The 14034-nt window shown below is 40.2% G+C and overlaps 2 protein-coding genes across 2 annotated transcripts in view; both read left to right on the top strand.

Annotated features, from left to right (window-relative positions):
• Positions 1-3837: 3837 nt before the first annotated feature.
• The window catches only part of LOC118408560 (leucine-rich repeat and IQ domain-containing protein 4-like), a 135459-nt gene continuing 125262 nt past the window's right edge, over positions 3838-14034 (top strand). Inside the window, exons 1-3 of the mRNA XM_035809369.1 lie at positions 3838-5230; positions 5559-5671; positions 6216-6371. Of these exons, the coding sequence (XP_035665262.1) occupies positions 3838-5230; positions 5559-5671; positions 6216-6371 (1662 nt within the window). The remainder of the gene's footprint in view (positions 5231-5558; positions 5672-6215; positions 6372-14034) is intronic.
• On the top strand, positions 7491-12106 carry LOC118408571 (receptor-interacting serine/threonine-protein kinase 2-like). Its single transcript, XM_035809380.1, has 6 exons — positions 7491-7637; positions 8324-8621; positions 8755-8900; positions 10345-10394; positions 11062-11217; positions 11609-12106. The coding sequence occupies exons 1-6, from the start codon at positions 7564-7566 to the stop codon at positions 11764-11766; spliced, it is 882 nt and encodes a 293-aa protein (XP_035665273.1). The 5' UTR covers positions 7491-7563; the 3' UTR covers positions 11767-12106.

Here is a 14034-nt window from a genome sequence, read left to right as displayed (position 1 = left end):
CTACAATCCAGGAGTAAATCTGTACAGAAATGTATTGTCGTATAGTCTGGAGATCACAGAGTTGCCAATATATCTTTACCTGTCAGCCACACAACTACATAAAGACGCATTTTGAATTCACTAATTGGCCTGTGAACGTGTTTGCAGTTGTCACTGCTTCCGTGACATACCTGGCTACAAACACTGGCAGTCAATCAACACTATGTGTGCACGGGAGGCTCATTAAATGCTCTTGCTCGAATTTTTGATTCTACAATGTTTCATAGTTAGATGCTTTAAGACTAAATTGTGTATTATTACGAACAGTGCTGAGTAACTTTGCTCCACCGTGCAAATACAGTAGTCGGAGGTCAGCCCGAGATTATTAGCAACGGGACTTTCTAGTACTGTAGTCTACATACATGGTGACACCGTGCTTTGTGGCCGTAACTAAGGTTTGACTATATCCCCTTATCAACATTGCAGAATGATAAAATTAAGCGCGTCACTTCCAAGAAAGTATTCCTAAGTATTTTCTAATAATAGCTTGTCTACACTAGATTATAGATTTTTAAATGAAACTCTCAAAAGTTATATTCTGCTTGGAAGCGATCAGATAAACGAACTGGAGAAATAGCCTACTTTTAGCGCAGGGCGCATGCTCTGGGCAAACACGTCTACGTGGGGAGAACAGTGTGTCTGGCTACTGAGCGGAGAAGAACAATTCACGAAGAAGGTTTCACCCTAATTTGCACCACCCAAGTGTTAAAGCCCTGAGTAATCGTTACCTTGTTATGATGTAAGTTTGAGTAACTCACCTTGGAAATAGACCTGGAAATTGAGGATAAGTGCAAACTCTGCACTTTTATACAGAATGGCTAAGTTAATACTTAATTCATGATTATCTTAATTCATGAAAGGTTCAAACAAACAAAAAAAAACAATTATGTTACATGCATGTTTTCGTGTTTTTGACAATTATCATTTGGGGAACCAACTATTCCAATGTGCAAGTTAGAGGTGGACAAAGCCTTTGACTGATTTATGAGAATCGAAAACAGATCTGTGTTAAATATTGTAATAAATCTGTTCTGACAGAGGAAAAGATGAACGTTAACAAATTAAAAGTTACGTGACTATCCCATAGACATCCCAGTGGGGCAAACATGTGCAATAAAGGTCTTCATTCATTCATTATTAGATCCCTTTAAAAGTTATGGGTGGTTACCTTGAGAGGATGTCGGTTGCTTGGAGGATTGAAGACTATCCTATCCTACGGAGAATTTAGACATCCTTAAGGTTCCGTGACGTACTTTTCCATGAGATATAGGTGTCGATACAGCATTGCTAACAATCAATAAAGGTCACAAAGTTTCCTCTCTCCTATTCAACATAAAAGCTAAGGGCACAACCCGCCGTACGTGCAAATACGTGATGTCTACGTGCCAAGACGTGGGCAATCTCTTTGGATCCGTAAGTGGTAAGTACTGTCTCCGTACGAACTCGTAGGGATCCGGCGAATTTTGGAGCAAGCAGATACGCCGTAGAACTTTGGCACAACTTTGTGTGCCATCGGGCTGTGGATTCGCCTCCCGTACGTGCCATTACGGACGTCGCGCCTGCCCTGTACAGCCTGAACGTTTTTAGAAATACGTGACGGACGTGGCCTCCAAAGAAAAAACGTACGGACAAAGTGCACGTACGGCGGGCAGTGCCCTTAGCTTAAGTGACACCTCAAGCAAAGTCCACTACGTACCGGGTACCCACGTGCACCCTCCCGAGGTGAACAAGGTTTGTAAGAACAAGGGGCACGACGGATGAACAAAACTTTTATTAGCACTGGGATAGTGTTGCTAATACAATAGAGATATCAACTTCAAACGTGTCAGCTATCATTATAGTAACAACTAATCTCCAAGTAGATCCTACGGTGCCACAAGATAGTATCAAAGCTAGCCAAGGAGTATAGCCGGCTAAGGGAGTCAAACTGGCACCGGAGGTAAGTTTGATATTATACATTACGCACCGTGGATCTGGTTGGAGATTAAGTAATAACCAATAACTAAGGAACCATTGATATGTCGAACAAGTGAAAAGCCTTCACCAACAATAGATATATTCTTCCATGCTTTAATTTTTGTCATATCAAACGCAAATCAGATCATCAATGCTTGTGTAAAGATTACGACTTTGTTAGATTTACCATTCTGATGCAGTGAACGGTTCATTACTCAACTTAACAGCAAAGTCACGCGGTTGCTCCATAGTCACGATGTGTGCAACGTGCCTGCGGATCTCGAGGCTAGTGTTGGGGTCACTACTGTATCTGTGTTAGGATCACATCTCACTCATCTAATCACCAATTATCGATTACAAACTATAGCTTAATCGTGCTTTCATATCGTTATGTTCTTATCAATTGCGTAGCTTCGTATTACTAAGTTATGGATTTGAAAAAATGAGAAAATTTACGCCTAAAACCCCAAGTTGGACATGGTTACATCTTTCGGCAACGCAGGTATGTTTGTACATTGTACCTGGTGCCACCCCCCACTGGAGTTCAAAGGTCAAGTAGGGGAATAACGTTCTACGGCTACATATTTGTGTTGTCAGTAAATGCAGATGGCGGAGTGCGCAGGTCGGTTAGTCTGCGACAGAGTGTAACCTACGTAAATATGTTTAGTTCTTAAATAGCATAAAACAGGTGTCGAGCCATTACCCATAACGCTTAGCTGATGTTAAAAGTTAGGATTCTTCTGGTGTAATGATGTTGACAAGCAAACATTGGGCAGTAAAACTACAGGATAGATCATCATTACTAACCTGTGAAATTTGCAAAAAAAGGGAGAAATTCCCGGTCTAAAACCCCAACTTGGATCGGTTGAAATCATTAAATCCTTTTGAGCCTTTATATCGTTATGCTCTTATCAATTGCGTATCTTCTTATTACTAAGTTGTGGATTTGAAAAGTGAGAAAATTCACGTCTTAAACCCCAAGTTGGACATGTTTACACCTTTGGCAACGCAGGTATGTTTGTACATTGTACCTGGCGCCACCTCCCACTGGAGTTCAAAGGTCAAGCAGGTTGAATGACGTTCTCTCTATGGTTACATAATTGTGTTGTCAGTAAATGAACGAGTCCTGCGACCGAGTCTAACTTTCGTAAATATGTTTAGTTCTTAAATAGCATAATACATATCGAGCCATTACCCGTAAGACTTAGATCAGATTTTCAAAGTTTGAATTCGTCTGGTGTAATGATGATGACAAGTAAACATTGGGCAGTAAAATAACAGATCGTCATTACTGAACTGTAAAATTTGCAAAAAAAAGTCACCCCAACTTGCAACAGTTGAAATGCTTTGGCAGCGCAGGTATGTTTGTACTGGCGCCATCTCCTACTGGAGTTCAAAGGTCAAATAGGGGAATAGCGTTATTTCTATGGTTAAATGGTTGTATAATCAGTAAATAAAGTTTGCGGAGTGAACATGTCGGTTGGTCTGAGCCCACTCCCGGGAGTCGTTAAAGGTTACGTAGCCGTAGAAAGGCAAAGAGAACGGCAGCACACTTTATTTGGCATTACAAGATTGCGATATGACCAAGCCGGTCCTGGATTGCAGACTTGAAGTTGCTAAAAATGAGTGTACTGTAAAACAGCATACAGACAAATATTGACCAAATAGCAAAGTTAAATGTATGTGACTAAATGCTTTATCAAATGTTTGTGTGTGTGTGCGTGTTGTCAGTCTGTCTTTCACTTTGTGTATCTGTGTGTGGTTGTGCCTCTTTCGTGCTTGCATATTGTGCTATGCGCGTTTGCGGGAATCATTCTTTGTACGCTATGTAGGAAATCCAGCATGGCGGCCAGCCTGAACCTCCAGCCTCAGACCGTCAACGGTCGCCTGACCCTTGACCTGAGTAACCAGGGTATGACGTCCATCCCGGAGGAGGTGTTTGATATCACTGACCTGGAGTATCTAGATGTGTCCAACAACAAACTAACCAGCATCCCGGAAGCACTCGGCCGTCTGCAGAAACTTTTCGTTTTGGTTGCTGGCGGCAACAAGCTAACGTCCATCCCGGAGGAGGTGTTTGATATCACTGGCCTGGGGGTTCTAGATGTGTCCAAAAACAAAGTAACCAGCATCCCCGAAGCAATCGGCCGTCTGCAGAAACTTTTACTTTTGGACGCTGACGACAACACACTGACAAGTTTGCCACAGGCGATCGGTTCCTTGCAGAAATTGAGAGAACTGTACATTTATGGTAATCAGCTGACGGAGGTCCCCTCAGGCGTCTGCTCGCTCCCTAACCTTGAGAAGTTAAGTGTCAGTAAAAATAAACTCTCCACCTTCCCTCCTGGTGTGGAAAAGCTGCAGAAACTGAGAGAACTGTGCATTTATGATAATCAGCTGACAGAGGTACCCTCAGGCGTCTGCTCGCTCCCTAACCTTGAGGTGTTAAATGTCCGTAACAACAAACTCTCTACCTTCCCTCCTGGTGTGGAAAAGCTGCAGAAACTGAGAGAACTGTACATTAAGGATAATCAGCTGATGGAGGTACCCCCAGGCGTATGTTCGCTCTCTAACCTTGAGGTGTTAGATCTCGATAACAATAAACTCTCCATCTTCCCTCCTGGTGTGGAAGAGCTGCAGAAACTGAGAGAACTGTACATTTATGGTAATCAGCTGACGGAGGTACCCTCAGGGCTCTGCTCGCTCCCTAACCTTGAGGTGTTAAGTGTCGGCAATAACCCCATCAGACGTCTACCCGATGACGTCACACGACTCACCAGGCTGAAGACTCTCAGTGTCATCAGCTGTCAGTTTGATGAGTTCCCCAGACAGGTGCTGCAGCTGAAGACACTGGAGAAACTATACGCTGGTGGCTGCAAGTTTGACATTGTCCCAAATGAAGTGGGAAGCCTACAACACCTGTCGTTCTTGGCATTGGAAGTCAACCTCCTCAGAACCCTGCCGAGCACCTTGAGTCATCTGCACAACCTACGTGTGGCCCAACTCTGGAACAACAAGTTCGACACGTTCCCAGAAGTCCTTTGTGAACTACCTGCCTTGGAGAAACTGGGCATTAGTAACAACAACATCACCAAGCTCCCAACCGCCCTTCACCGAGCAGACAAGCTGAAGGACTTGGATGTTTCTGGAAACCCCCTGACATACCCTCGACAGGATGTGTGTGAACAAGGGACCGGCGCCATCATGGCCTTCCTGAAACAGGAGGCTGAGAAAGGTGAGGCATGTCTCTAGATAGGCTGTCAAAGCAAATTGTTTTCATTAGTATCCTACTTTTATATGAGCCGGATATTTGTTTTATGGTAATTTGCAGACTCGCAAAGTTGTTACTATGTCTCTTTCAATACCAGTATTCAAATGTTATGATTAGAACTTTTATGTTTTTGCTGGATCGTTAAACCGTCAGACTTCTATTCCCACTGCAAATCGGAATACACGTGTTGCCTTATATTATATTATATTATATTATATTATATTATATTACATTATATTATATTACCATATTATATGCAATGGCTGAAATAAACCTGCGTTCTTTAATTCAGATGAGATCATTCTCCGAGCCTTCAACCGCCTGTCCGTGAGGATGAGCCAAACCCAGTGGAAACCTCTCGCCAGGAGCCTGGGACTCAGCAACAGGGCCATGGACGCCATTAAGGTGAAATTATTGTTCTTAATGTTTAACTAACTTTACAGAAAAATTGAGAAAAAATAGCATCAATGCTTGAGCCATAATGGCCACACTGTTTGGAACAAAAAATTGTCTTTAAAGAAATCACTCTCTAACTTCTATAAATATTTTTACCACGCTTACATCTAAAACCCCTTATTATTAGCAGCCATCCTTATTCCTTATTTTATCTTATTTTATTCACATACATTTAACAAGCATAGGACAGAAAGCTCATAATGAGCTTATAGACGTCTTCTGCTCAAGATACATAGAATGACAGTCAAAATCAACAAAATTTAGAATACAACAGAACATATAACTTTACAGATCAGAATCAAGGCTTCAGTCATAATGGCCATACAACAAATGTGTCTTGGAGGAAATCGTTAAGTATTTTCTTCTGCCTTAAATTCAATGATATAGGATCTTAATACAACAAAAGCATTAGACTGGCCAGGCGTATCACTAACGGGTTTGGACTGGAATGAAATCATTAATGTATGATAATTTGCAATAATTCATTTATCAGGCTTCCGCCCCAGACGACGTTCCTGACCAGGTGTACCAGACCCTGGTACAGTGGAGAGAGAAGGAAGGTGAGGCGGCCACACTTTCCGCCCTGGAGCAGCACCTCAGAGACCTGGACTTTCAGCAGCTGGCGAAGCAGCTTTCACCGACACACAGGGTGGGGTGATGTTTGTTATTGACCTTTGACTTCGACTAGTGCCTTTTCAGTAACTGTTAAGCTTTAATCTGTTTTGGTCATGATTGTCTTGGATGCAAATACTTTATGGGTAGGTGTGAAAGTTCTTGTGTTTGGAAAAAGATCAAACCGACAACGTTCAATAAAAAATGGATATTTCTGTTGAAATAACCACAAAGTAGATCAATGTGTTAAAGTTTATAGTTCCCAAGTAAAATATCATTATTTCCCCCTCAGACCCCAGATCGCCAAAGACATGAAGCTGTTGGTGGCCTAGAGTCAGATGAGCTGCAGAACAGGTACGCGAATATTCTATACTGCACGGAAATGTCTGTTTGATATCTAAACGCAATTTGAAACCAAATCAATTTCATGCAAATCTGCCCCTTCTAGAAGCTCTACTTAATTTGATGTAAAATATTCCTAAAATAAATTGAATTTACCAATATGTCTAAAACGATTTATGCTGCTGTATTTTTGTGAGTTTACAATTCAATTTTCCACAACTACTTGGTCATAATAGAACCGTTCAAAGAACCTCGTAGGTTGCTTTGGTCTAGACCGGTTGCTGCGTTTGTTGTCTCGCCCTCCAGTTTGTTCCTCTAATCTCATGTGAATACGACATGCCTTTATTTCAAGACTCCTTCGGTCAAGCACATTGCCGACACTTGACTTACAACATCTGACTATAAGCATCAATCATATCGTGTTGTTCTCAATTTAATTAGTTTATCAAATTTTACAATGTTACAATATTACAATATCGATACTGTATAATGCGACTGCTGCCTTGTCTAAGTTCAGTGTCAAGTTGCCAATATGATAATTCATTATATTCTGGGATTCAGAAAAAAAAAACATTATTAGCAGAAGAAGAACACCTCTGGAATTGTATATGCCATTATGGAAATCAAAGGCAATCTAATAAATCGATTCCATCCGTCAAAACACTCCAATAAAAGGATATCACTTTAAATCTCAGAAAGCGTTGAGTTTGCTTCCAACACCCCCCATATCGAATTGCTTTAAGAGGAAATTATCATTAATAGCTACATACTTTTTTTGGAGCAGATACCCCAGTGTGACGGTTGACGACAGCTTCCCTATTGTCGAGTTTGAACGACTCAAATTCGAAAAACAGTCTAATCTCGGCCATGGGGGGTACGCCTACGTAATGAAAGCCCGACATCTGGACTGGAAGCAGGACGTGGCTGTCAAATGTCTGCTGACTAGCAAGATAGAAGGAAGGTCAGGGTTGGATTAGTTCTTAGCTACTTTCGGCTTACAGCGACAGCTCTAACGTTATCTCGAATTATAGCACATCAATTTCATGTTGGTCTGAAGGATATCTTTTAACCCTATTCAGGCGGGGACTTTTGTAATTTTACAAAGTATGAAAAATTTTCCATTTTTTCGTGTTGCCATGGCAACCGTTTGCTGCCTAACTGGTATTTTAGATATGCATGGCGTTAGTTTATGACGCCATTTTGACATCATTGATGTTGCTATTGGCAACACAAGTCGTAACAAACACTATTATTCTGTAATCTGCACTTGATGTTACATTTTTGTTGCATACCTTCAAGTTTTCGGGAAATACCCTACTTTTATGGTTCCAGCTAATCAATCAAAATGATGACGTCATAAATACGTCATATTGCGTCATAGTAGCGTTTAATTTGTAACATGTTTAGATATGTTTATATCATTCTCTTAAAATTTGGTGGTCCTATGATAAGTCATTTTTTAAATGACTTAAACGAATTACAGGAGGTAGAAGGGCGGGCCTCAAAAGCAGGCACATGGCTATATTATATCGAACGAAGCTCGTTTTTTTAATCGAATTACAGCCTACTAGTATGGTACTATGGTAGTTAAAGTTAACTTACAGAACATGCACAGTAACATCTTTCTGTATGTTTTTAAACCTAAAGTGAGCAGGAAGTGCTGTATTCTGAAGCAAGGAAACTGAACCTTGGAAACAGATCAAACCACGTCATCAGTCTGCTGGGGGTCTGTCTGGACCCAAACTTCGCCATCGTGATGCCCTACATGGAGAACGGCTCTCTGGCCGGGCTGCTGCGGGATGTGGACGTGCCCTGGGTCCTGAGGTGGAGAATGGCGCACGAGATCTCCCTGGGGATGACTTTCCTGCACTGCCAGAACCCACAGATTCTCCACTGTGATCTGAAGGCAAAGAACGTGCTACTGGATGGAGACTTCCGCGTGAAGGTAATGGTAAAGTTTCTCATAGGAATTGTGATTGCTTTTCCTTCGGATTAGTCGACTTTAAAGAAAAAAAATCCTAATAAGTTTAGGTAATGACAATGTTAACGATTTGGAGTAAATTTAGAATTACTATCAGATTTCAGATTTTGGACTGTCCAAGTGGAAGATGGGATCTCGTGTTGTCACCAAAACCAGCCCGGAAGGAAGCACATTCACGCATGCGCCGCCGGAGTATTTCTTGTATATCAACCTCGGTGCAACTGACAAGTTTGACGTCTACAGGTACTTTTTTACGTTTTTCTTTTGACGAATAAAAAAGGTTGAATAGAAACGAATAGCAAACAAAAGCCTAAAAAAACTTAGAAGCTGTATTTGACCGTTTTGTTTTCCGTTAGAACTAAACTAACGTAATTAATTATAAGTAGGATGCATATCTAATGAATAGGAGAGTAAAGGTGTCGGGAATTTAATGTGCCCAAGAAAGTTGTTTCACCTGGGCCGGCTGCGGATAAAAACTTACAATTGTGTACTTTTATGTTCTGTTGTTTTATACTCGTATACCCCATTTTCGTTTGCACATGAGCCCAGGTTTTGGAAATGTGACCTAAACATTGCCGAGCTTACTACTCCGATAATCAAAGCGGCGTAAAAAAAACAGAACAAGAGTTTGGAGACATCGTACCTCCATGAAGTAGGCTGATTATGCAAATGACATTCACATCTGCATAATTCATGCTTGGTTATGTACTCCGATGACTAGTTTACAAAGGTCGCAATGTCGACATCCCAGACCAGCCCAAACATGTACTAAGAAGAATTAGGATACTTTCAAATTAGTTATGCAAATAGTGACAAATTGGCATAATTTTCAATTCAATATGTACATTTCTGCCACAGGTACCTGCGTACCAAATATCACGGATCTCCATCATTCCCATGTTCCGTTTTGCTCCTTGGAAGATTTTGACAAAACCGCTCCTGCAGTTCCAGAGCAAGCTGCTAGAGGGCCCAAACATGCACCACTTGTTCCTTATATCACAATATCTTCCATCAAAAAATCAACACCATAGCATGTCTAGAAAAAACTGAACTTTTGCTGCAGTACCAAGGTCACACACTAGGGGGGGGGCAAAATTACCCTACACCTTCGTCTTCCCAACCACATGCCAAATATCATGATGATCGTAATCCATCAAGAGGTTCTAAAGTAATGCTTACCACACAAACATCCGGAAACACAGACACAGACACACACACACACACACACACACACACACACACACACACACCAAAAACTATACCTCCATTTTTCATGGTGGTAACAAATAGAAAATACTGTAAATGCATTTAAGTTCGCTGGGATTTAATTTCGCGGTAGCGGGAAAAAGGACTTTTCGCGGTGGTTTTAAGTTCGCGGTAGCACCATGCACTGTAGTCTCTTACTGCCATGGAAAAATGTTCGCGGTGGTTTTAAATTCGCGGTGAAGTGGTCACCGCGAAAACCGCGAACATTTAACAACCGCGAACATTTCTGCATTTACAGTAGGTCAGTTCGTTTGTCTGTTCGTTGAGTAGTACAGAATAAGGCTAATCGTCTCCTCCAGATGTGACCGAAATGGAAATCTGTGAAATTGTTATTGAACACTATGACTACTTCCAGGAGAATTTTGTTAACCAATGAACCTGTCTGTCTCAGCAAATAAAGTCACATTTCCCTTGATTTCAGTTTTGGAGTCCTGCTATGGGAGATTGTAACAAGAAAGCAACCATATGGGAGTGAGTACACGATCTCTTCTCCGTTCTTTTATTACGACATCCGGCTCTTTTCATAAGATGCAGTCATAAGTTAGTTCAAGGTTCGAAGTGTGCATGCGAAGTGTCAAGCATAGCAGAATGTAAGTTGGAGCCTTCATTTATTTATCTATTTTAATTATCTTTATTTATTAGGACTCTCCATATATACAATGACAAATGGAGGGTATGGCGGAACAGGTGTCAAAGGACACCTTTTCAAAGCCGCCATTTTGTTATCCACATTGCGTCACAGCGATCAAACCATCATCATGAACAGTAATTATTCCACTCGATGTTATGTAGGCACTATAACAATGAATGAGACAACAGATATGCTAAAAGACATGACATTGAAATGCTACATTGTATGATAATTCTTTTTATATTAGATAAACTAGTTTTTATGCATTCATGATATGTCCAAGTTGAAGTCCCCTAGCATTACATAAAGAATGAGTCACACTGTGACCTACATCACAAACTGTAATGCTTCCATTCGATGCAATGTGGACAATTGAAACTTGTAACAATGAATAAGGCAATGCATATGCTAAAAGACGAATTAGATTTGAATAGGTAGAATGATTATTTTCATGTAGATAGAACTACATAGTTTTGATGAATTCATGAAACATCTATTCTTTCCTAGATGCCGTAAGCCCTGCCCAAGTTAAGTTTGCCGTGACGTCAGAACAGCGACCTGACATGACCCTGGTCCCTACAGACCCGCCTGACGTGGCCACAGTCAGTCAGCTGATGCAGACATGCTGGAGCCAGAACCCGGAGGACAGGCCACCATTCAACTGTGAGAACATGATATGTCTTTTTCTTCAACTTCGCTGCACAGTTTGTAAGTCATACTTGTCATTCACTATGGCGCTATTTAGCTTTCTTTATCTCACAGTCCATTGTGATCTCTCATGCACACAAATAACAATCCACAACACAGTTTGTTGTTTGTTCCTTGTTGTTGAAGATGGACAAGTCTCATGGAAGAACACCTCGACCTGCAATGAACCCGCCTACTGTTCTGCCTTATGTGCGTGTGGAACTGTTTGTGGAAGTCAGAAACATCCAGTAGCTTAAACACAGTTACTGTAGATTAGGAAAAATTGTACATGTAAATTATTCCTTTTCTCTAGGAGTATGAATCATGTTCATTGCCAATCTGTAAACAGTTTCTTTCTCCTCCCCAGACTGTGCTGACCAACTTCACCATGTGAAGAACAGGTTTAGCCTGGAGGAGATTCTACAGGCCATCAGCACTGTGGTAAAGAATAAGGTACAGCCGTGTAAGAAGATGAAGTTGATGGGTTTTGAATCATCATCATCATCATCAACATTTTCACTTTAGTCGTACAGAATTAAACTATTATGGTGTCAAAGACCTTCGAACGAAGCACTGAGTAGTAGTTCGCTCCTTAGATTTATTCGCGACTCTATGTAACTATGTATAGTAGCGAACTATTGTCCGGATCGTACCAAGGCAATTGTTGTCTGCCCTATTACTGTAAAAATTGGACATAACGTTAACAGTGAGGTATGTATATAGTTTATGTAACTGTCTTTGATGTTAACGTTTAAGCAGGATTACTTGAAAAACATGTCTTATATAGTTCGAGTCCATTCCAATCACCATGGGGGTTTTTAGGTGATATTTGTAATTAGTCTGAATTATTTTGAATAAAAGAATATCTAAGCCACAATAATTAAATTCCTTTAAAAAAATTGACTAAGAAAATACTCATCGATTTGCATTCTTTTGAATATTTTAGAAACATTTTGAAAGTAGCTGTACAAAAATATCTTTATTTAGAATAATTGTGCAACCTCAAATATTTGTAAACTTTGCCAAATGGTAAAATTTGTTTATTGCCCCCATAAAAGTAAGCCCTATTGTTGCCTCTGTATATTTTTAGATTTCACTGCTGGGCACTGGTGGATTCTTTGTGGTGGGCCATTGTTGCATGACACCCGACCATACTTAGCAAGGATGTGTGAATTGCTATCTTTCCAGCCCACTGAACCATTTACAAAAATGGTAGAAAATGGTAGAAAATGGTAAATAATGGTAGAATGCTGTTATCTTTATTTAGAAACCATTAGAAGTATCCATATTTCCAAAGTTTTACAGGACCAGGGAAATATTTATAAAGTTGAAACAGTGTTAGAAATATTTCTGAAGTATTAAATGTCCCAGACATATAATTACAAAACTTTAAAATTAAAGTAATATCATGTAATGTAGTAGATTTATAAAATGTCCTCATTAATTATGCAAATTAGCTGTTGATTTGCATAATTGGTATCGTATTATGTAGACCTTCACTTACGCTACCTACATACCAAAAGACATGATGATCCATCAACATGTTAATATTTTCTCATTTATTATGCAAATGAGGTCATCATTGCATAATTGATATCTTTTGACATTTCTCTCCTTCCCAGCTACATATGTGACAAGTTTGAAAGTCCTATCATGGAATGCAGTGGATCTATAGACTTTCCTCATTCATTATGCAAATTAGCTTTTGATTTGCATAATTGGTATTCCATTGTGTAAGTCAACACTTATTATATCTACATACCAAAAATCATGAAGATCCCTCAACACGTAGTAGAGTTATTCTCGTCCAAAGTTTCAAAGGAAACCGGCGCCTGTAGTTCCAAAAAAGCCGCTAGGGGGGCCCAAACTCACAGCACTTACTCGCTGCCCCAAGGGCTATCTACCACTTAAAAATCATGACCACAGCATGTCCAGAACACGAGATATACAAATTCCGCTGCATTGCCTTAGCAAACCGCTAGGGGGCCCATTATCGAACTTGACCTTCGTTTTCCCGACCCCTACCCACCTACCAAATATCATCAGGATCCATCCAAGGCTTCTTGAGTTATGCTGTTGACACACACACACACACACAGACACACAGATACACAGACACACAAACACGCCCAAAACATAACCTTAGCCATTATGGCAAAGGTAACAATGGCAACAGACATCCGCACGGTGTCTTGGAATGGACTCTAAATTCTTGGATAAACAAATAAAGAGAAAGCGAAATGTAAAAGTGAGAACACGCTGTTAGTCTCTGTTATGCATAATGAAATGATTGCCTCGAGGGTTGTTAAGATAGTGACAGTAGGCTTTGCGAGCTCATTTTGTGGGATAGGAAAGAAACAGTTATAAATGTGATAGTTGTTATTTAAATGGAATGTGTCTCATCCTTTCATCTTTATACTGCGGAGCAACCAATCTGGTGGACTGTAAATGAAAGATTTCTACTTTTCCAAAAGTTTATTGAAATATACTTTATCGGTTATGACGTCTAAAGAACAAATAAACTTTATCATTCTGGATCTTTTAAATAATCAATGTTGCAAATTAGCCAATTAATGATACTTTTAGTCAATTGCATATTATCACTGGTAAACACTCTAGTGTATGAATGCCATTAAAATTGTGTCGATGATGCTTGAAATGGTAAGTTAAACTATTGATAATGAACAATGACCTAATGGCCTAATTAATAACGGACTATCCTTCATTACGTTGTATCCTGTACAATGGTCGAGCAATAAAGTTAATTCATTCATATTAGCATTATTAGTAACA

Source organism: Branchiostoma floridae, unplaced genomic scaffold (genome assembly GCF_000003815.2).
Source record: "Branchiostoma floridae strain S238N-H82 unplaced genomic scaffold, Bfl_VNyyK Sc7u5tJ_193, whole genome shotgun sequence".
In the NCBI taxonomy this organism is placed as follows: Eukaryota; Metazoa; Chordata; class Leptocardii; order Amphioxiformes; family Branchiostomatidae; genus Branchiostoma; species Branchiostoma floridae.
The sequence above is the reverse complement of the archived record's forward strand: the minus strand, read 5'-3'. Positions and strand labels throughout refer to the sequence as shown.

Bases quoted from the DNA above. Each gene is read 5' to 3' on its own strand.
- LOC118408571 (XM_035809380.1), top strand. From the start codon at position 7,564: ATGAAAGCCCGACATCTGGACTGGAAGCAGGACGTGGCTGTCAAATGT. The intron at 7,638-8,323 runs GTCAGGGTTGGA...TTAAACCTAAAG, and splicing joins ACTAGCAAGATAGAAGGAAG to TGAGCAGGAAGTGCTGTATT. The intron at 8,901-10,344 runs GTACTTTTTTAC...CCTTGATTTCAG, and splicing joins GACAAGTTTGACGTCTACAG to TTTTGGAGTCCTGCTATGGG.